The sequence below is a fragment of the Polypterus senegalus genome, chromosome 8 (genome assembly GCF_016835505.1).
Source record: "Polypterus senegalus isolate Bchr_013 chromosome 8, ASM1683550v1, whole genome shotgun sequence".
Lineage (NCBI taxonomy): Eukaryota > Metazoa > Chordata > Cladistia > Polypteriformes > Polypteridae > Polypterus > Polypterus senegalus.
The window spans coordinates 27,042,124-27,064,117 of NC_053161.1; the positions used below are offsets into that span (position 1 = coordinate 27,042,124).

The 21,994-nt window shown below is 36.6% G+C and overlaps 1 protein-coding gene across 2 annotated transcripts in view; it reads left to right on the forward strand.

Annotated features, from left to right (window-relative positions):
- The window catches only part of LOC120533851 (A disintegrin and metalloproteinase with thrombospondin motifs 20-like), a 423,413-nt gene that overhangs the window by 176,809 nt on the left and 224,610 nt on the right, over positions 1 to 21,994 (forward strand). For both annotated transcript variants that reach the window (XM_039760893.1, XM_039760894.1), the window contains exons 10-11: positions 742 to 883; positions 5,610 to 5,714. In XM_039760893.1, coding sequence (XP_039616827.1) covers positions 742 to 883; positions 5,610 to 5,714 — 247 coding nt within the window. The remainder of the gene's footprint in view (positions 1 to 741; positions 884 to 5,609; positions 5,715 to 21,994) is intronic.

Genomic DNA, 21,994 nt, shown 5'->3' on the forward strand with positions numbered 1-21,994 from the left:
TCTATCAAAATGAAGAGATTCAAAAGCACTTTGTAAACTTAACCAAGGAATTACTTGGTTAACCCAAATTTACGCTTAAAACATGGGCAGTAAGTTAAAAGATAAAACAAAAATTATTAATTAAAAAATATAATTGAGACCCTGCTAGTTTATACATTTCTTGATAAATAGCAAAAGCCAAGCTTTCAGAAAAGTTTTAGTCAGTCTTTCTTGATAGATATTCCATCCTTTTTTCACAATTCAGATTTTTCATTAGGAAGGCTGTAGGGAACCAAACTTACTGAAAATGACCAATTATAGAAGAGGTTTTTACTAGAAGCATCTTTCAAAATTGTGTCAAAGCCTGCATGTTAAAATCAAAGCTTTCTACAGTAATATTAACATCACCTTGAATTTCCCTTAGAGATTGTTATGTTATAAAATGTATTAATATGTTATTTTATAAAATATTTTAATTGTTAACTTGCTTACTATTATATTTTTCAAACATTAATGATGCTATAGGTCATTTGAATATTTATTGCATTGACAGTTGCTCCACTTATTGCAAAATTGTGTTGCTTTGTTTATTTTTAAAACATACAAATGTGAAATAATAATATAAGAAAAAAAGACAGTAAGTTTCGTGAAAAGGTGTATATATAAGTTAATATGTTAATATTAGGTGTTCCTTATATTAAATGGATGTGTTTTATTTATTAATCAGAAATGTGCCTTTAATTTGTTTTTGTCTTAATTTAGCACGGGCTATGGAGAATGTCTTCTTGATGAACCAGTAAGCAGGTCATATGATTTACCTTCTCAGCTGCCTGGTCAGCTCTACAATGCTAACAAACAGTGTGAACTCATGTTTGGACCTGGATCCCAAGTTTGTCCATACCTGGTATGCCACATTTTAAATACTGCTTGGCAGTTTCAGTTTCTGCATCATTGATTTATTCTAGTATATTTACCATCTTTTTTGCTAACATGATTTATTTGGGAAAAAAAGCACTATATAGTAGTAAATTCCTAGACATAGATTTTTTTTTTCAAATGTGACAATTATACAGTATATTGTTATTATAATATGCAGTATATATTGACTGAAAGCTTTTGCACCCTCTGAAATAATAGAAGTGTTAGTTTTGCTAAATCTGGGTTACAATATTGAAGACAATGTTAATATATGTGGCTTTTGTAGAAAAAAAGAACAAAGCTGGCTAGAGTTTGACTGTTTTTGTACAGTGAATACCTGGGAGGAAAAATGAAAAGTTCAAAGAGTTGCAATTTCTCTTAGGTTATTATTAGAGGGATGGAAGTTACACTTTTTGGGACTGTATCCAGCAGGGGGCGCTGGCTCCCTTGTAGGAATAAGTTCTTTTGTAATTGCGGCATTAACCCAAAACTATATAGATATAATATAAAAAGGCGATACCCCTTCCTTAGTAATACGGCGAAAAGAAATCACATAGGAGAAATAACTTAGCTTTCTTTAATGATGGCTTACATGGCATAACAGACCAAGAAGCCATAAAAAGACCTTTGGGTAGTGTGTATAGAGTCTGCCATTTTCGTTGCTGCCCTAGTAGGATTTTCAGGATCGGATGACATTATCTCTCATCCTTCCGTCGGCTTCAAAGGTGTGCTAGCCAATATTCCAAGGCTTATACTCTGTGCAGGCCCCCACTTAGGTAAATCATGCCATTCCAGACAAGGAAAAGAAGATCGAATGACATGCTGACAATGCCCATTTTGCCATTGTCCTTAACTTGTCTTGTCCTAAAAAGCTTACCTAGCAGTTCTTATATGCTGCTATGTGCTAAATCTGTTCTTGTGTTAGCTATACATGTGAGTGAATTTATAAAATATTTTTTGTACAGAGCACAGTGACATATTAAACTTATATACTTATTACAGGGACTCTTCACTGATTGGAGAGTACAGCTGTGTCAAATAAAGCACAGAGTTATTGTGTTCTACTTAAATGTAACGCAAAGTGGTAGCTCAATTTTTTTTCTTTATAACCCAACACAGAAAAAGAACAGTGGTGTTTATTAACTTTTACACCTATAGCTTATATGTTTTTGGGTTGTAAGCTAATATGTGTTTCTTTGTCTGCATGAGAACACTGAGAGGAAATAGCAGATACTCTGACCCTGTAATGGGAGACCAGCATCAACTACTATGCACTGTTCAGTCTGAGATGTGAGCCAGCATCACTGGTTCGTTTTGTGGTAATTTGTGTAGTACTTACACATGCCTATTGTTTGGTCTTCCTTGTACCCTTTTAACACCTGTATACTATCTCTGTATTCTAGTGCTATGAAGTCAATTTCAGAAATAAACTTATATTTTTCTTAAGGTATACATTGTATGAAATGTGTGAATCTTTAATCTTGAGTTGCAAAATTGATGCAGTATATATTAATAAAGAAAAAATACCTGAATATAAGTAACATAATTTTAGGATCTTTGCTTTCTTTATATGTACATCTTTTAAATTTTGTTATTATAAATGTAGTAAGGTAAAGTGATTAAATAATTCTAATTCAGATCTTCTGTTTATAAAAGAAAGATATGAAAATTCATCCATTCTTAATTTTAATCCACTTGAAATAGTGTGCAATTACATGGGGCTGGAACAGATCTTAGTGGCATCAAGCACAGAAACAGAAGCCCAATCCAACTTTGAAAGGGGTGTTATTCTTCTGCATGGGGCAACTTAGTCTGAGAGGACTAAGCTTACCTAGACAAAAGTTTGCACAGGCACATGGAAAAAGTACAAACTGCACAAACAGAGTGACCAGGCTGGATTTGAATCCAGGACTCCCTCCAATGCAGTAAAGCAGCAGCACTGATCACTTCGTCACCACCATGAAGTGCAACCATGAATGAAATATATCCCAAAACAGATAAAATTAATAGTGTTTGCAGAACACATTTGTGTATCTTTCTACAATGTCAGTTTATATCAGTTTATTTTTCTAGTATTGGTATTTTCTGTCAGGGCCAGGATTTATCGAATTTGATTCGATTTATCAAATCCTGATTTTTTTTAAATTAAAAAAACAGTAATGCAATTAAATTAATATTGTAAATGAATTTGTTTTTAAATTAGTATTACAATTAAAGGAATTACCTGTGATTCGTAGAAGTCATTTAAATTCTTGTCATTTGAAATGTGGCAACAATAGAGATTCAGAATTTACAGACTGTCAGCTAATTATGTTTGTAGGTGTACTCTGGGGGAAAGAAACTGGGATGCATTTCCTGAAACCATTTTTTGTAAATTAATAAGTTAACTGACCCATTCATTATTAGTTGTTTATTTGGATGTTTGCATGTGATATTGTCTCAGAAAGACAGAGGGTGCCTTAAGTACATCACAAAAAACAGTGATGCTCATGTTTGGACAACGTAACAACAATACTAATAATAATAAAAATATTATTACTTTAATTTTATTATTATTATAGATTGATTTTGCAAAAAAAAAAATATAAAATGATATTGTAGGCTATAGATTCACACTAAAAGGGGCTTTTTATAGCTTTAATACATGTAGACCATTTGATTACATAATGAGCTAACTTACCAAACTTTATATGTAACATCCTTTAAAATCGGAAGGTGAATCACCTCGTAGTACCAGCAAGAACAATGGCAGCTGTTCAGAGAATTGAACAGCTTACCTGACGTCATTGTTTGAAATAGTGCCATTCAAGAAGCCAAGTCACAGATCTAAATGGTGTGGCAAAGGCGCTATATAGGCATTGACCTGACACAGACTGAAAACGGAGGCACATGTAGAAATAAATGAAAAGGTTTATTTTTCTTCAGCTGAGGTCCATGTCTTCCCTGTGTCCTTCAGCCCTAACACAGAAACACAACAGCACACAAAGTAAAAACACCCAAACCACACTCTTCTTCTTCCACTACTCCTCCCAGGCAGCTTCGTCCTTCTCCTCCCGACTCTGGCACCATGAGTAGTGGCCGCAGGCTCTCTTTATAGTTCACCCAGAAGTGCTCCAGGTGGCAATTAACCTAGATTAGGCTGCACTTCCGGGAGTGGCTGTGTTACCACCCACTCGGGCTCAGGAAGCCTTGCAGCTCCCCCTGGCGGTGGCCACGGAGCCCAACAGGGATGAGCTTCAGTGTTGCGGGGGTTCTAGTGTGCACCCCATGGCTTGCTCTCCCGGATCCATTGTTGAAGGGGGTCCCAGCTGGGCATGGGTCCTCGCCGTCCGCCACAATGGTTTTTTGTGGTGCACATGAACCCCTAGAGAAATACAAGCTGCTCAGGGGTGTAACAGTCACTCACCAGTGTGGTGCAAGATGGATTTTGTAACTGGTACACGACGGAAATTCCCCCCTCAGTTGTACTGTGCATTTTCTGAAAGTGATCCATTGCTACACCACCAATGGATTATTGCAGACTGTTACATGATGTGCATGGCCTCAGCAAGACTGTTGTATCCAAATCTCAGCATGCTGTGACCAGATTACTATTATATCAAACAAGAAACAACCCCTAAGGTTTTGGGTTCAAATCCCACTACTGACACCGTGAACCTGGAGCAAGTCACTTCACCTGCCTGTGCTCCAATTGGAAAAACAAAGGAAATGCAACCAATTGTGTCTGAAATGTTGTAAGCTGACTTGGATAAAGGTGTCAGCAAAATAAGTAAACAATAGTCATGATGATAATAATAATATAATGCTTTGCATAATACTAATATTGGTTTTCATGCCACTGCAGGCATACCAGGCATTGTAGGTACAGTGGACAGACAGAACACTAATCCCTATTCATACTCCCAAACTCTTGAATCTCATCCATACCTGGCGGAAAAGGGTTCTTGGTGCTAAAAGTCCAGGTGACATGCAGCTGACCATCAGGGACTTTTTACAGACATTCTGGCCAAGTAGCCTGAAAATATGCATGATGCTTATATCTGGTCTAATACTGGAGTATATCCAGTGGTATGAGATGGTGCATTTGCTGGTAGCTGGTTACTGGGACACCATGCTAACTTCAATGTGGAGTCCCCAAACCATGACTGAGGAGAGGTAGAATGCTGGACATCAAGGTGCATGCACTATTGCAGACCGTGTACTGGGCATGTGGAAGATGTAATTTCAGTGCCTTCACAAATCATTGGGGACTTCCAATAGACTCGGAAAACAAAGTGAAGTGTTGTTTTTTTAATTTTTTACCTATTGCTGCTTTGCTTTGATCTTATTTGAAAGGAAACCACATAATGTTTGAGCCCATTACAGATTTTTGGCTAACAGGTGAAATTAATGTTATCTATTAAACACAATTTTAATTTCTTTATGCTGTGCTCTTTTGCATGTTTTCATTAATTTTTTTATTACATTTATTTTCATTTTTTTTTTACATTTACATGTCTGGTGTGATAATATAACAATATTTTTGATAACTTAAATAAGTGGTATTGATGTTTCTGTAATCGACAGCTTGTGTGCTCTTCTGATGTGCACTCTGGGCACTAAGATCAATCATTTTCAGAAAACGCACCCCACTTCATGCTGTGTGGACTATCATATAATTATTAACAATGAATTAACTTCTCGGGGATGTTGTGCTTTTTTTAACTTAACAGAAGCAGTGCAAAAGACTGTGGTGTACCAGTGCAGAGGGAATTCATAAAGGCTGTCGCACCCAACACATGCCCCTTGCAGATGGAACAGACTGTGGCCACGGAATGGTAAGGTCATTTTCAGGCCACATTTATAGCCCTGTAGGGTTTTTTTTTTTAATTAAATCTCTTCAGTTTTCTCTTTTAGTCATACTGTATATCATCAAAGTAACATTAAAAGAATTGAGTTCTGGCAAAAGGTTCTTAAGTTTTTCATTCTTTTTGCTTTATGATACTAATGAATCCACTTGTCATTAGGAAAGTTTTCTATAAATGCTGAACCTCTTTAGTAAGGAGACTGTGGGTTTGATTCCCAGGTCCTCCCTGCATGTAGAATGCTTTGAGTAGTGAGAAAAGCGCTATATAATTGTAAAGAATTATTTTTATTATAATTTCTTAGTGTTTACAGCTTGTTCATGCCAGCCATAGTGAGCTGACATTTGTTTTTGGTATCTGTACAGTTAAATAATATCCTGAGCAAAAATTACACAATGATTATGCTATGAGGGACAACTGCTGGGTGACATAATTTCTTATTATATATGCTACTGGTAGCTAAGGTTATAATTATTTTTCATATTGTTTTGATTTATGTTCTTAGCATAGTGATGGGTTAATTTTTCCTTCATCAGAACATGTTGAATACAGATCCATGATGTCAAAGCTATTTCATGTTTTTAAAAGACTAACACATTCACAGTATTTTAAAGTCTCACCATCTCTGATCAGTATTAATGTCAAGATGGGCTGCAACAAGTTCTAGGGTTGAAAAAAAAACAGGATTACATTTTTTCTGTTTTCCAGCAACACAAACATTTATTTTAATGAGATGTTCTCATACAAGACATGTAGCTCCAAATGATTTAAACAATTTTAAGAAAAAAATGTTCAATTACAAAGAATGAATAATAAAATAAAATAAATAAATATAAATAAACAAATACAAACTTATATTTTACAGATAAACTTGTAAGTTATAGAAAGGGCAGAATCCTTAATTATTGATTACATTTCTAAGCTCATTTTAAGTCTGTAATGATTTCATCTTAAGAGAAATAACATTTTGTTATAAAGAATTATATGCAGAAAGTGTTCTTTGAGCAAAGATGTGTTTTTGGTGGTTGTAGAAACCTAAACCCCTATTTACCATAACTTAAATGTCTTAACATTTGTGTCTTTCACTTTTGTGCTGTTTTTCAGCAACATTACCCCCTCAAAAGCTGAGGATTGACTGCACGTTCCAGTTAAAATATAGCCATTTTTACAGAAAGTCTTTTATCAGATATATGGAATTGCATTTCATATATCTCAGAATGACCAAAATGATTTTAAAATGCATTAGAGGTAATAGATATATTTTCAGATATACAGTATGTAATTACTAGCTGTGCCCTGTGGCTCCGCCCACATAGTAGTGAAACTTTAAAAATCAATTAAAAAAAATGTAATTTGTATTGAGAAAAATTTATATTGATAGCTTTCGTATCCGAGCGCCTCTTGATATACAATATTTTTGGTTTTACTATCAGGGGCTAGAATGTAGCTGCCATCTCTTTGCCAAAAATATAAAAAGTTGGCCGGGTATCTCTGGCCAAATAAAAGGTAGGTACGCTCCAACATCAAATGTTGCCACTGTATCTTATCATGTTCAGTACTGATGGGAGAGCGTCTCCCTCATGGGGAGAAGAGCACGTGGCCGTGATATCTCTGCCAATGAGCAGGTACCCTCTAAAACATACGTAGCTGTGATCTCTCTCTCAAAGATGTCAAACGTTACTCTTAAACAATCTCTAGATGATAAAATCTGCTGAAAAACAGGTATCACTGGCTAAGCAGAGGCAAAGTATGCTCCAGTATGTGGTGAGAGGTAGAGCAACTCAAACGGAGGCTGAAGGATGAGTAAGGATTGGACCGCATGGCCCCCTACTCCTAAGGACCTTCTTCCCCCTCCCCTCGGCCCACAGCCTGTCTCTCGAATTTGCACAAATAAATCTGTGCCGCAAACGAATTATAATATTTGCCGTGATGAGAAAAGTCGCAAAATCAACTAGAATGTTCAGGCAAATTATAGAAAAAAACCCAAACTAAATGCTTTAAGTAGCTCTCTCGTGAAAAGCATACAGACAGACAGACGTTGGATTTTTTATATAGAGAGATTTAAGAAATCCTAAATATATTTCCAGATATCTTAAAATGCATTTTGTAATATATCTAAATGTTAATTCAGCTTGTTTTACAAGACAGTCACTTTTAATTTACAAATAATGATGTATAGTAGCTCTGGTAATTAAAGACTACATTGGTGAGCAAAGAAGTGAGTGTATGCAAATTCAGAACCTATTAACTTTAATTCTATAATGTAATAATATTCTTATTGATTAATGAATGGCAGGTCACTTTATAATAAAATATGAGGATACCAACCATTTTTATTTTGCTTCTTTATTTTAGTGTAGGATTACAATGTATTCTTAAGCTTAAAGAATATAAAGGCTAAAAGTGTCTGCTTCTGCTTGAATGTCATTCATTCATAATAATATGTGAAGTCACATAAATTTTATGGAAAAGGCTAAGTGTATGGTGTGCTACTGCCAAATCACGTGTAAAATTATAATGTATTACTTGTCATTCATTACTTTTCTGAACTAAGTTTTTGGCCATTGCAGAGATGTACATACAATCAGCAAAACTTTGGGATATGGGTAATGTTAGAGTACTTAATGATTTAGCTACACATACAGTAGACTGTGACCAGGCTGTGACTTGTATGCAGGTGTGAAGTGTGAGAAAGAATAATTAAAAATAGTACCAGAGTGCTGCTCAGTACGTCAGTACTTACAGTTACTTGAAAAGCATGTCTAAATATATTTGAATTAAACTATCTTGGAATATTCTATTTTGGGTTTTACAAAGCAATGCATTATACTTTAGCCTTAAATCGTTAATTTGATATGTAATTATTTTTATATGTAGGATTGCTGTTGTGGTACTGAAGAAAGCTTGTTTGTAGAACAGATGGACTGATTGAGAAATATACACTTTTTCAAGTTTCAAATATTATGAAATGCCTTTTAACTAATACAGATGGGAGGCTATTGTGGGATTACCCACTTGAGTAGGGTTAGCTGGTGAACTAGCCAACCAGAACAATCTTTGAGACTATTCCAGAATAAGTACAGTAGCTAATGGATGAAGATTCTTTACTAATGTTTTACTGCTGCTGCCCCCACTTTGTGAAACTTGTTTTATCCTTATCAGTTTCCTCCAGGATCTCCATTTTCTGCATAGTACTAAGTTCACTGTTGATGTTAAATTGCCACGGTGTGCATTTTTTGCATATATACATATATATGTGTTTATTACTATTATTATTATTATTATTGTATATTTTTGCTGATACTGTTATGCAAGACAACTTATAATTTTAGCATATGGCATAATTGTCTATATATTATTTTTTGGAATTGAAGTAGAAGCATGCTAAGCATAGTGTGCTGAGGCTCACACAGTAAGTTAAAGGTGAGAGTTGAGCCCACAACCAGAAAAATATTTACACTATGAGGTGCAACATTTTTTAAGGCAGGCTAATGAAGAGGTCTTTCCATAGTTTAAATAGTAATAACCAAGATTATTGTTGATTCATGATTTATTTTATAATTAGAAATTTTATCAGTTATTAATAAGAAAATAGAGGTCCATATTTAAGAAAAAACTACCATATGTAAATGGATTTACCTAACCGTGCAGTAAAAATATCAAGAAAGTAGTACACTTTGTTTTCTTGAACAACCACGCAGACATCTAAAAGTGGTTATCTAAGCAGCCTTCATTTAAGCAGACATAATATTTGTCAAAGTATCACAAAAAATAAAAAATGATCAGAGTTTATTGACAATATGTTAGTTTTCATTGCTATACTACATCTATCCTTTTATCAAGAATTTGTCCATGAAGAAAGAGCAACAGTGAAATGATTTAGTGCAGCATGTTGCATTGTGATGGAATTCAATATGTTGCCACTACAATACTTCCATCTACTCCTTATCCAGCCTGATAACTCAATTTTAGCCATGGATGTGGTGCCAGTTCATTGTAGGAAATTCTTACACACGCATCTACATTGAAACACAAGTGGTCTGTTTAGAGTCTGTGATTAAGCTAATATCCATTTTTGGGGATGTGAGAGGAAAACTGGAATAGGCAGGAGAAATTGTCATACATTTGAGAAATTCCATGCAGAGCTAGCCCAAGACCTAAAACAGAATACAGATCTTTGAAGCAACAAGACCTCAGCACTAATCACTGCTCTGCTATGCCCTCTTGAAGTCTAATTTTTGCATTTTAAAATTAATTTTCAGTCTGAGATGTTAATCTTTTACCAGAATTGCATCATTAAAAAAGCATAATGTGAGATTCTGCTATGTTGTAAATCCACAAAGTTAATTTGCATCTGCATGTGTTTGTTTTATTTGTACGGTTCTCAGACATTGTTCAGATAATTGCAGGTGCTGATTTTCTTAATCAGTGGCAAAGGTTTTTCTTCTATTGGGCTTTTGAATTGTTAGATCTGTTAATGTTTTGTTGCTGTCTACTGTTTTTTTTCCGTTGTAGATCCTGTTTACAGCATCAGTAACAGCATTTCCAAAACTCTCAATGCCTTTTGTTGTTGTTCTTCAAAAGCAGCTGGCTTCCGTATGTTTTTCCAATCTTTTTTCCACTTTCTCAAAAGTCATTTCAACAGGACAACTGTTTTAGTCTTTAGGTCTTTTTGATTACTTATTTGAGTGTGGCTTCTTTCTTCAAAGTATTTACTGTTAATTGCCCTACAACCTACAGTAATAGACACATCCATCCATCCATTATCCAACCTGCTATATCCTAACTACAGGGTCATGAGGGTCTGCTGGAGCCAATCCCAGCCAACACAGGGCGCAAGGCAGGAAACGAACCCCGAGCAGGGCGCCCGCCCACCGCAGGGCACGTGCACGCACTCCAAGCACACAATAGGGACAATTTAGAATCACCAATGGACCTAACCTGCATGTTTTTTGACAGTGGGAGGAAACTGGAGCACCCGGAGGAAACCCACACAGACACAGAGGGAACCCAGGTCTCCTAAATGTGAGGCAGCAGCGCTACCCACTGCGCCACCGTGCCACCAAACTATTATATGAAATAAGAATATTTTACAGAATTAAGTACCAATTTCTGATAAAAAAACTAGAAGAGAGTTTGACATCCAGGGTGCTTCTTTGACAGTTTCCATATTAATTGTCCACTAATGGGATTTATTTGTAATGAGTTAAAGAATTCTTCTGAAATAATCATTTGGGCTATTTTACAGCACTATTTCAGCTAACAAAAATTCTGGTCTCCTTCAGGACTACTTTTGAAAATTCCCATGCACAGTAACTGTACATAATTTCCACAATGTCATTAAGATTTATTTTTCCCCTACATTAAAAGGTATGAAGCAAAGATTAGTGTGACAAATCATTGTTAACAAAAATCAGGAAGCGAACCCGGGTCTCCTAACTGCGAGGGAGCAGCGCTACCCATTGCGCCACCGTGCTGCCCATAATAGAAACATTTTAGAGAAAATTTCAAACTCATAGTCTTTTATAGTGCTATTGTTATGGCAGTTACAGTGTCTACCAATTTTAAATAACAATTATTATATGACATAAACCAAGAGGCACAAGTTTTGTTGCTGTCGGGAAGAAAAGTGAAAACAATGAAAAAAAAAATATGGGAAACCTAATGAAGAAAAATTTATAAATATTCTTCAAAGCCAACTTGCATATGCAGAAGGTGTCTTCAGTTATTCTTCTTTTCTTCTTAGAGGCCCGATTGTCTGCAGCTTTCCCATAATCAAAGTCCCCAGAATCTGGGCCCTCCAAGGAGATCAGCATGAGATTATTTAGCATGCTTTGATTCATGCGATTTCTCAAACATGTCTTGATCCTTTTAAGGGCATAAAACCCCCTTTCACATTCAGTTGTGCTCAATGGGATCACTAGCCCAATATGAGCTAGTTTAGCTACATTTGGAAAAGCCTCTTTGAGCTCTGATGTCATTGTCATTTTTAGTAAAATCTGTTTTGGACTGAAGTCTTTGTATGATTGACTTCTGATAATTTTTGATGCAACTGTTGAATCTTGCCTACTACTTTTATATTTTAAAATTGAAGGGCTACCATTTTTGGAGTAATGATCAAAAAGAATGTGTTATAACGGGACCGCTGCTTCAATTAAAAAAGGGCCAGTTTTAAATCCATAGAGCCGTGTCCCTCTCCATGGGTGCAATTGCATGACCGCGGGGAGTTATTGAGGTAGTTCGAGCATCATTCTCAATTGCTGCATTGGCTCACGGAGACGTGAGTATATATATATATATATATATATATACACACACGGATTGGCACAAGGAAAGGGGGAGAATTCAAAGGGATAGACTTCAAAGATGGAGAAATCAAACAATAAAAGAAACAGAAGGAGGTTAAAGGACGTCAAAGGTAGGCTTAGAAGGACGATCTGGCCACCTGAAAGGAGGAGACCACACGAGCTGGGGTCCTGTGAAGGAGCGTTAGCTGTGGCGCTCTAGGGGCTGGTTTGCCCCACTGAACATCCAGATGGAGTGTGGCGAACACGGCAGGTGCCCTCCCTAGGCTTCTGAGGTGCGACCACGTGAAGAAGGGAGGAGAGCCAACCTTGAATGTCTGGCTGTGATGCCTGGAGGCAGCCAATATAGAGGTCGGCCGAAAGGAGCTCGTAGCTGCTGAGTCTCTGCCAGCTATGCGAGCAACGTCTTTGTCTGAAATTGCCACATCAGGAGTTTACGCTGCGCCGTCTCTTTTCTGAAAAAATTGAGCAGTGTTGTTTTCTGAACACTTTTTTTTACTCACTTTTACACTTAAAAGTACCTATGAATAAGACTTTTGAGTGGGAAAGTGGGATCCTATTGGATATTCAATACACACTTGCACTACGGCAGGGCAGGATATGAACAAAAAAAGGAATGGCAGATGGGTCATTTTAACAAAACACTCAGCAATTCAGTGACAAAACTTTTGCTCAGGACACAGTGTGCTGCAAGGGTTTCTATGCAAGGTTTTTTTAATGCAATATGGACGCAGGTCCAAATATGAGCAAAAATAAGAACGGCAGATGGGGTCACTTTAACAAAACCCTCAGAATGAGCAAATATAAAAACGGCAGAGGAAGTCACTTTAACAGGAACCACAGTGAGTGCTACAACGATTTTTGCACACAGAACACACCTAATGCTTAAACCACCGTATATATATTGGTTTGCTATGTACTTAACTAGAAGAGAGCGGTTGTACGCTTAGCAGAGGCAGCACTTACAATGAGAACAGAGACGTCACTTCCTGATGCCTTTTTTCTGATATCTGACATGCTGGTTCCACTAGACTTTTTTTATTTCATCAGTCCTCCTCTCGCCCGCCCACCTCCACATCCTCTTTGCTTGTGAACTGCCGCTCCGTTCCCGCTATTAGCATGTACAGCCCCCTCTTGCCCACCCACCTCTCCATACTCCTTGCTACTGTATTAAGCTGCTCCGCCCCTGCTATTACCATGTACAGCCCCCTCTCGAAAGCCCACCTTCCCATACTCTTTGCTTGTGAACTCCGCTCCGCCTCATCCCCACTATTAGCTTGTTCAGCATCGAGTGATCGGCAACAACACACCCCGCACCTCTACCTTTGCCACATGCGATCCTGCTTCTAAAATATTTGCCCACCCGCCCGCTCGTCCCATGCCATCTCTGCAGATCATTAGATCTGCCTGTGCCTGTAGATTTGCAGGCGCTCAACTAAATTAGCCAGGCGGAGCGCCCAGCTAAAAGATGCTAGGGAGAACACTGCAGTTATGACCAATAGGGAGCACTTCGGACCTCCGTACCTCAGACACAACTACGCAGACATACGTCCCAGGCTCAAAAGATTTTTTTATCTACAGAACTACAAGCCCAACACACTCATAAATTCTTTGTTGGTTCCTTCTCTTCTGAAGCAAGGTTTGTCCACCATTTCCCATCTCTGACTCCCTGAGTAAGGTGGAGAAGTAATTTTTATGCTGGACCTGGAAGTACTTCTGGTGCCAGACCATTGGGCCCACGAAGCACTTCCAGGCCATGCCAAACAGGCATATAACAAGGTTGCTGCCTTCCAGCAGGGCCCTTTGGTGGCCCCCAATGAATTCAACAGGGCTGCCCTCCTGGCCTACAGTTTCCATGTAATTCTGTGGAAGTCCAACCAGAGGAAAACTAAAGGAGCATGGCCACCTAGCACACTGAGAACAGTCAATCTGGAGAAACAGTACCACCAAGTCCAGTCACTATTCCCGCTTTCCCATTGACACAGAACCCATCCTGGTTGAGATGCCAATCCATCCTGGTAGTCCATCCCTAAAGGCAGCCTCCTCCTGTCCAAGTAAAACAATATCTTCTATCCCACCCAGGGGGTCAGTCTATCTGTGTCCACATCGCAGTACATTCTCAATGTTAATAACAGTAATTTATTCTGTTAGAATGCAGTTTAAAAGTTGGTATGTAGCCTGTTTTAATGCAGTAATACACTGGACAAGGGTTAGTCAGTAGCCATATCTCTCCTGTACTCCAAAGCCATGCTCTAATGTCAGTTGGTGTGAGTATGTGTGGGTAGATATTTAAGTCTTGTCTGGTTCATGCCAAGGCCCACCTTTATCTTGCCTGAAACTGTAATTGAAAGGTAAACAGGAAAATTAATGGATAGGTGATTTTAACCAAGGAGAGAGTTATTTCAGTAAGGAAGTGAAAATATCAGGTTTGTTAACCTTGCTGTGCTCTAATTAATGATAAAGTTCGTTGGGGATTCTTTTAACTTTTTCGAAAAATATTAAGAAGAATAATTGATTGTAAATTTTTGCTGTCCTTTTTGACTAGTAATGCTGCAAGTCTGATGTATAATTAGGTTTATTTTGGTTCTTTTTTAGTAGCATAAGTACTTGTTATATTTAAAATCAGTTAGTGCTGAAAGATTACATTTTAGGTTTTTTTTTTTTTAAATAGGCATTTGGCAGTACAAGGCAATCATAACATTAAAATGTCATATTTGAGTGGTCTTATTTTTATTGTATGTGCTGTACAATCATTCTCCTCACTCGAGTAGCCCTATAAAAAGAAAACAAGATACGGCAGTTGTACTTTTCATATTCCATTCTGCTCTGTGATATTTCTGATGAGCATGTCAATGTATACTCTTTAATGATAAAACAATAAAAATAGCAATATTTAAGGTTTTTTTTTCTTGCTCACCTGCTGATATTTTGTTTTTCATGTGGATAGATTTGCAATGTTTGTTCTTTTATACTGAGTGTCTAGAGCCTTGGATACTTTTTATGATTGTAGAAATATAAATAAACAATCCTCTCTCTCAAAGAGTCTGCTTAGAGACAGAGGGAAATTATAAAACCTGTGGCAGATGAAAACACAACAAAGTCCCTTTAATATTTAAAGTATTACACAAGGAGAACACAAGCAGTGTTTTAAAGCAAGAGTTTTAAAAAAGGAAAAAAAATGGTTTATCTGAAAGGCAAACTTGAAAGTGAACAAATCTAATCACTAATTCAAAAACAGTACTTTAAAGTGAAAGCCAGTGTAATAATCCAGGAAATCCTAGAACAAATGCAAAATCCAATACTAACGAACAGGAATTAAAGAACTAAAGCACAATGCCAAAGCAGTCAGTGCATGGGCTGCCTATTGAATACAGTTCTTTAGATGTAGGAACATAATTTAAAGGTTTAGACACAATGAAACTAACCTCATATTTAAGACAGAGTGATTCAATTAAAGATTAATCAAAAATGAAATCAGTAATATTTACACATTAGTTTATTGAAACTAAGAAAAAGAAAATGAACTTAAGACAACAGCATGGTCACTGAGTAAAGTCCTGGGAAAACTTTGAAAGTCAGTGAGGAACTAATCATAAAGTTTTTATAGTCCACCAGGTTGGTAGAGGGTAGGGTAGAGCCCCATAACACTATGACTGGGGTCTTATCTGTGGTTCACTATATTATTTCTGTGGTACTCATGGCCCAGAAGTGTCTGAGTACCTGGGTCACTACAACCCCACTACTCACAACCTCTTCGGATTTTATATCTTGTCAAGAACCTCAAAGGTAGTGTATGGGGTTTCTGTGATCTGATGTGGAGGAGGGAGTGATGTGGAAGGTGGGAATGTAGTACATTTTGTTATGGGTTTAACTATTACAATGAGTGACCCTATATAGCAATTATAGCTTATGCTCAATTAGGCAGAGCATAATGGATATAGGTTTGTTGTTATTTTACCTTTTTTCTTTTAGACTTTTATGTTCAACCTTCTGTGTATAACCAACTCACAAAACTGTCCACACTTTTTAAAGTTTTGCCCCTATGGTTTTTTCTTTTATTCTCATGGATGGCTCATCAGTCCCCTACCATTTAATATACAGTATATTGCGAGCTATAGGAAGCATCCCAAATCATTAGAAAAAAATTGTATCTACGCAGGAAACCTTTTGTAATTAAATCATACAGTAAGTATGGTTCCATAAGAGCAATTTTTTTTTAATTTCTGGTGTAAAATTTTAGTGCTCCCTTTCCAAGCAGTTCAGGGTCACAAGGATAAAGAAAATGAACACAATTTTAAAAAAGTGGATATTTTGTCAAACAAATAATAGACAAACAAATTGTGCTGGGGAAGAAACATTTTATGAAGCAATATGTGTAAAATGTAGTGTTTTTTAATTATCAGGTTCTTTACATACAGTGAATGCAATGAGGATAATTTGATTTTAAACATCTTTGCTAAGGACTGAATAGTATTAGATGTTGTTCATTATAAACTGCCATATCATCTGCAATTTTGTAAGCAGACAGTGTTTTGAACAGAACAAAACAAAAAAAATCTTATTGGCATATACAGGTATTCATTTGAAAAGATGAAAGTGATTTAAGAAAATCATTAATCAAAATAATTATAAACAATACTCCTCAACAGTTTTAAGGTAGCAACACAGACATAATAAAGTTAAAGAATGCAGCATTAAATTAAGATGTTTATAAATTATATCAAATGATTATATTTATCTGCCTGTAAATCTGGTGCTTTTTTTAATGTGTCTTCAATTTTCATATTGAATATTTTGCCACTTGCATCTTGTAACATTCCAAAAGTCTGTGAGTACTCTCAAATAAATAATTATGAGCCAACCTCCTTGAATTGTAGTAGACTCAACCAGAAGTTATTAGAAATGCTGCTAAGATGTTTGGTTATACAGCGCTGCATCAAGTACAATGTTGAAATTTCAGCTGCAGCTACTTCAGTGACATGTCTAGTGTTATTACTAGTATATGATTAATGAAGTAAACTTCACAGAAATAAAGGTGAATTACTAGACAATCGCTAAAGAGTTTTAAGAATTTATAACTATATGAAAAAATTTGTATTTTGAAATTTCTCACAGTACTGCAGTTTTAGCAAATGAGAAATTAAAAAAAGAACTAAATAATGAGATCATTTACAGGGAAAATGACTGGCAGATTGTAAAACTGATTGGAGCAAAAACTTGTAGCCTGCAGCCACAGTGAGATCCCCCAGGACTAGGATTAGAAACAGACTACAGTGTGTCTACCCCCTTTCTTTCACTTTCTTTATATGTATACTTTATTGAAATAGCTTCTTGGTGAAAAACGTAGATGGTTTGGAAGGCCAGCTGTCTGTTGTTCATTTCTGACTTATTGTTAATCAACTGGTAAAAGAACACAAAAGGACAGATGAAAAAAAAGGAATAAACAGGAATCTTTAGAAACGAATGAGCTAAATGTAAGCAAAATCAATATGCTTTTGTTTTATAAAGGGTATAACAATGAACTTTATTCTGAATTTCATAGAGGAATATAAAATGATCAATTGTGATGTCTGACAGCTAAAATGCACCACCTTGATGAACATGAAGTTCATTCAATGGCAAGTGTTGGCCTCAAATGGGAGAAAGAAAACTGCAGCCTTGGCAGTACTTCAGGACCAGGATTGATTAGCTGCAGTATGTTCTATACCATACAATGATAACATTAAATAATTTTATACTCAAGGTTTTGTACAAATTATAGTAAATTATACTTTATACTTCTTTATTGCTGAAATATTCCAGAAATGGCTAAATTTATGTTGATGAGATGAAGATATATGGCTAAACTCAGCACCACAATCTCGAGAGCAGGAGGGTAACATGTTAAAAGTAAAATGGGTTACATAGTCAGATAATACGTAATCCAACACACTTCACTTAATATACAGTGTTGGGATAATAATAATAATAATAATTCTTTGCATTTATATAGCGCTTTTCTCACTACTCAAAGTGCTCAGTAATTTTGGGGCTTTGGGGTTTGTGCACTTGTGGAAAGATGGACACTGTAAATAAACGTGTTGTGGGTGACTTGAACGTGTCCGCCTGTCTGTGTCCAGGCTGCTTTCCACAATATGTGTGTGTGTGTGTATGTATTTATGTATATATATATATATATAGTGGCCCACGGCTGGGGGTGGTACCTAGCCAGGACGCCCAAAAAGACCGGAGGAGGTCTTGTGCCTCCTCCAGACCATGAGGAGGCGACTGCCCTGGTTGTGTGGGGGGCCACAGGTAGAGGGCTTCGAAGCCCAACCCTATAGGGGCCCGTGGTCACCTCCAGGGTGCGCCCCAATGCCTTGGAAGCCCTGGACCTCAGCACTTCCGCCACACCAGGAAGTGCTGGGGGAAGAGAAGCAGGGACACCCGGAGTGCTTACGGGAGTACAGCCGGCACTTCCGCCACACTGGGGCGTGTCGGCGGGAGATTTTCGGGAAGCCCCTGGTGCACATCCGGGCGTGGATAAAAGGGGCCGCCTCCCTTCATTCGAGGCTAGGGTCGGGTGAGGAGAGGACGAAGCAGGATAAGCGAGTGTGGAGGTGGCCTGAAGAAAGGCAGAGTGTGTGAGAGGCCTGGACTTTGGGGAACATGTGGTGGTTTGTGTACTTGTGTAAATATTGTAAATAAACGTGTGGTGGTGGATCTACAACATGTCTGCCTGTCTGTGTCCGGAGCTCGTTCACATATATATATATATATATATATATATATATATATATATATATATATATATATATATATATATATATATATATATATATATATATATATATAGTATAAAAATAATATAATAATTATTATAATATATAAATATTTTGGCTTGCCCATTTCGGAGCAAGCAAGCAAATATATGTTTGACCATGGGAAAAGCATGGACTTTTTAAGTTGATGCCTACTACTTTCAGTGACTGTCCTTGAGCCTTATTTATAGTCAAAGCAACTTCAAGTTGCACTGGATATTGCAGTTGTTTAAAATCAAAGGGCATGCCATTAAGTGTCATAGGAATGCGTAGAATGAACACATCTTCTCCTTTACCATTGCTTGCTAAAAGTGTCATTTCTGTCATGTTTAGCATAAGTTCCTTTACACATAGCCTTGTCCCATTATACAATTTTTTGTAGGTCAGTATAACACAATTGCATTATCTGAGATCCAGGTTTCAAAATTCACGTGTGTGGTGGTGTTCCAGATGGTTGCAATGAATTTATAAACTCAATAGGATAAAATCTAGCATGTTCAGTATTAATGACAATATTGATAGATTTGTATGTTGTGGCAGAGCCCAGTAGCTTATTCTATATCTGGATATTGATATTACACTTTCAGGTATCTAGAAGCATTAAAGACAGTAAAATCACCTACATCCATATATTAACAATCAGTACTGAAGTGAACCTTTGGATACATTGTCAACAATGGTGTGAAGCAGGCAGTATAGGGAAGAAACCCAGACAGACAAGTAAAACACATTTTTAACATTTTTGGGGGCAGTGTGATGGGAAAAGCACTTGACAAAAGAACCATTTCAATGAAATAGTGGTCACATTGCCAACAAAAAAGGAATGACCCCGTAATGTATGTACATTTTTCATGTGGAAAAATTTTGCCCTGCCATGCTGGATCCACCTTCGTGGATTTCTAAAAAATAATTTAAGATTCGTAATCTAAAACCTGGAAACCCTCCAGGTACCAATTTTGGTTGAAATTGGTTAATAAAGAAACAGAATCTTCATATTTCATGTGTTAAACGGATGAAATCAGGGGAAGGAGATGGGGTGTCCAGGGTTTATGGTAGCCTATCTTATCCATATGGGCAAGACTATACAAGGTTAGATCAAGATGGGTCAAAGGGTTAGGACTGTATAGGGAGCTTACACACAGACATTCTATTTTATATAAAGTATTTAGAAACTACCTGTTTAAATTTATGTTGGCTAATAATACTTTGAGACCTGTTATTCAGTTAATTAGGCATATGAGGGCAGTTTTTAAGGTGCACATCAGATTGTTTTACATCTAAGATCTGAATAAATGGCATCAATGAAAATGTAGTGTTTTAAATGTAACTTTTTGTGAGAAAATTTGAGCAAAAGGCTGACACGGTGTACCAATGCATGCTCCCTGACCAGCACCTTCTCTAGCTGCAAAGAAAAACAAATACTATGAAGATGCAACAAGCCAATAAGCCTGTTCTTTTAGAAGTGGCTTTTGTACTGCTATGAGAATTATACCACAGGGCGGTCACGTGGTCTGGAACCCCTACAGATTTTATTTTTTTTCTCCAGCTTTTGGAGTTTTTTTTTGTTTTTTCTGTCCACCCTGGCCATCAGACCTTACTTATTCTATGTTAATTAATGTTGACTTATGTTTATTTTTTATTGTGTCTTCTATTTTTCTATTCATTTTGTAAAGCACTTTGAGTTACATTTTTTTGTATGAATATGTGCTATATAAATAAATGTTGATTGATTGACTGATAGCTAAAACGACTCAGCACAATGTCAATTTTAAGACAGTATTGAGACTTTATGGAATTCTTAGATTTGAAATTCCCGCTATAAACATAAGAGCTTCCATGGCATATCACAAAACTGGTCCTTTGTCTCTTTTGATGCCTTTGTTCAGTTTTCCTATCAGTGATTCATCAGTGGAAGAACTGTGAAAAAACGGTAAGGACGTTTTGATTTAGAATTTTAACCTGGCGTTATTTGGGATAACTAGAAGAACATTTATTCCTTCACCACACATACTGGACGAAAAAATGTGAAGAATGAAAAAGGCATATATTTGCCTTGTCTCTTGATAAGCCAATCACAGTACTTACCTACAATAACGTTTATCTGCCTTTGCATTGCAATTATATAGTACAATGAAAAACCAGTTTTACGCAGCTTCTGAATATACCTGTGTACCTGTTAATGTTTTTCACCAGTCCTCCCATATGCTTCTAAGAGGTCTAAATCACTTAACATAAACATTCAATCCATTTAGTCTGAATTATAAAGCTCTGGAGGTTGGCAGCCTGGCCCTTTTCAAAAAAATTACAAGCTAGTTTTGACTCCACCTTTTACAGAACAATGGTTGAATTAACTATTACCTTAGAGTAAATTTTTTGGATCTATTCAAAATAGTCCATGTGATTTTAATAAAATTAAATACAATTAGTAACCTAACCTGTCATTATTTTAACGCTTTTATACTCAGTTTGAAACCCTTTTTGCCATATTTTTCTTTGAGATCAACATAAACTGGGCTCCAGCGACTTAACTTTGCATAGAACTGAGCGGCCCTGTTTCTGCTGACAAGTTTTTCATATATCCAGCTGTTGATGAGCAGCTGTAACATTTTATTTAAGCGTATTACTTTGTCAAATTATCTGCAGAACATCATGTAGCACTTCAAATCAATTGGCCTTCTTTGTTTTTTTTTCTCCTCTAATTCTGATTTTTGTTAACAATGATTTGTCACACTAATCTTTGCTTCATACCATTTAATGTAGGGGAAAAAATAAATCTTAATGGCATCGTGGAGATGATGTACAGTTACTTACTGTGCATGGGAATTTTCAAATATAGTCCTGAAGGAGAATAGAATTTTTGTTAGCTGAAACAGTGCTGTACTATAGCTCAATGATTATTTCAGAAGAATTCATTAACTCATTACAAATAAATCCCATTAGTGGACAATTAATATGGAAACTGTCGAAATAGCACCCTGAATGTCAAACTCTCTTCTAGTTTTTTTATTTGAAATTACTACTTAATTCTGTAAAATATTCTTATTTCATATAATAGTTTACTTTTTATGTAACATCCATCCATCCATTGTCTAACCCGCTGTATCCGAATACAGGGTCACGGGGGTCTGCTGGAGCCAATCCCAGCCAA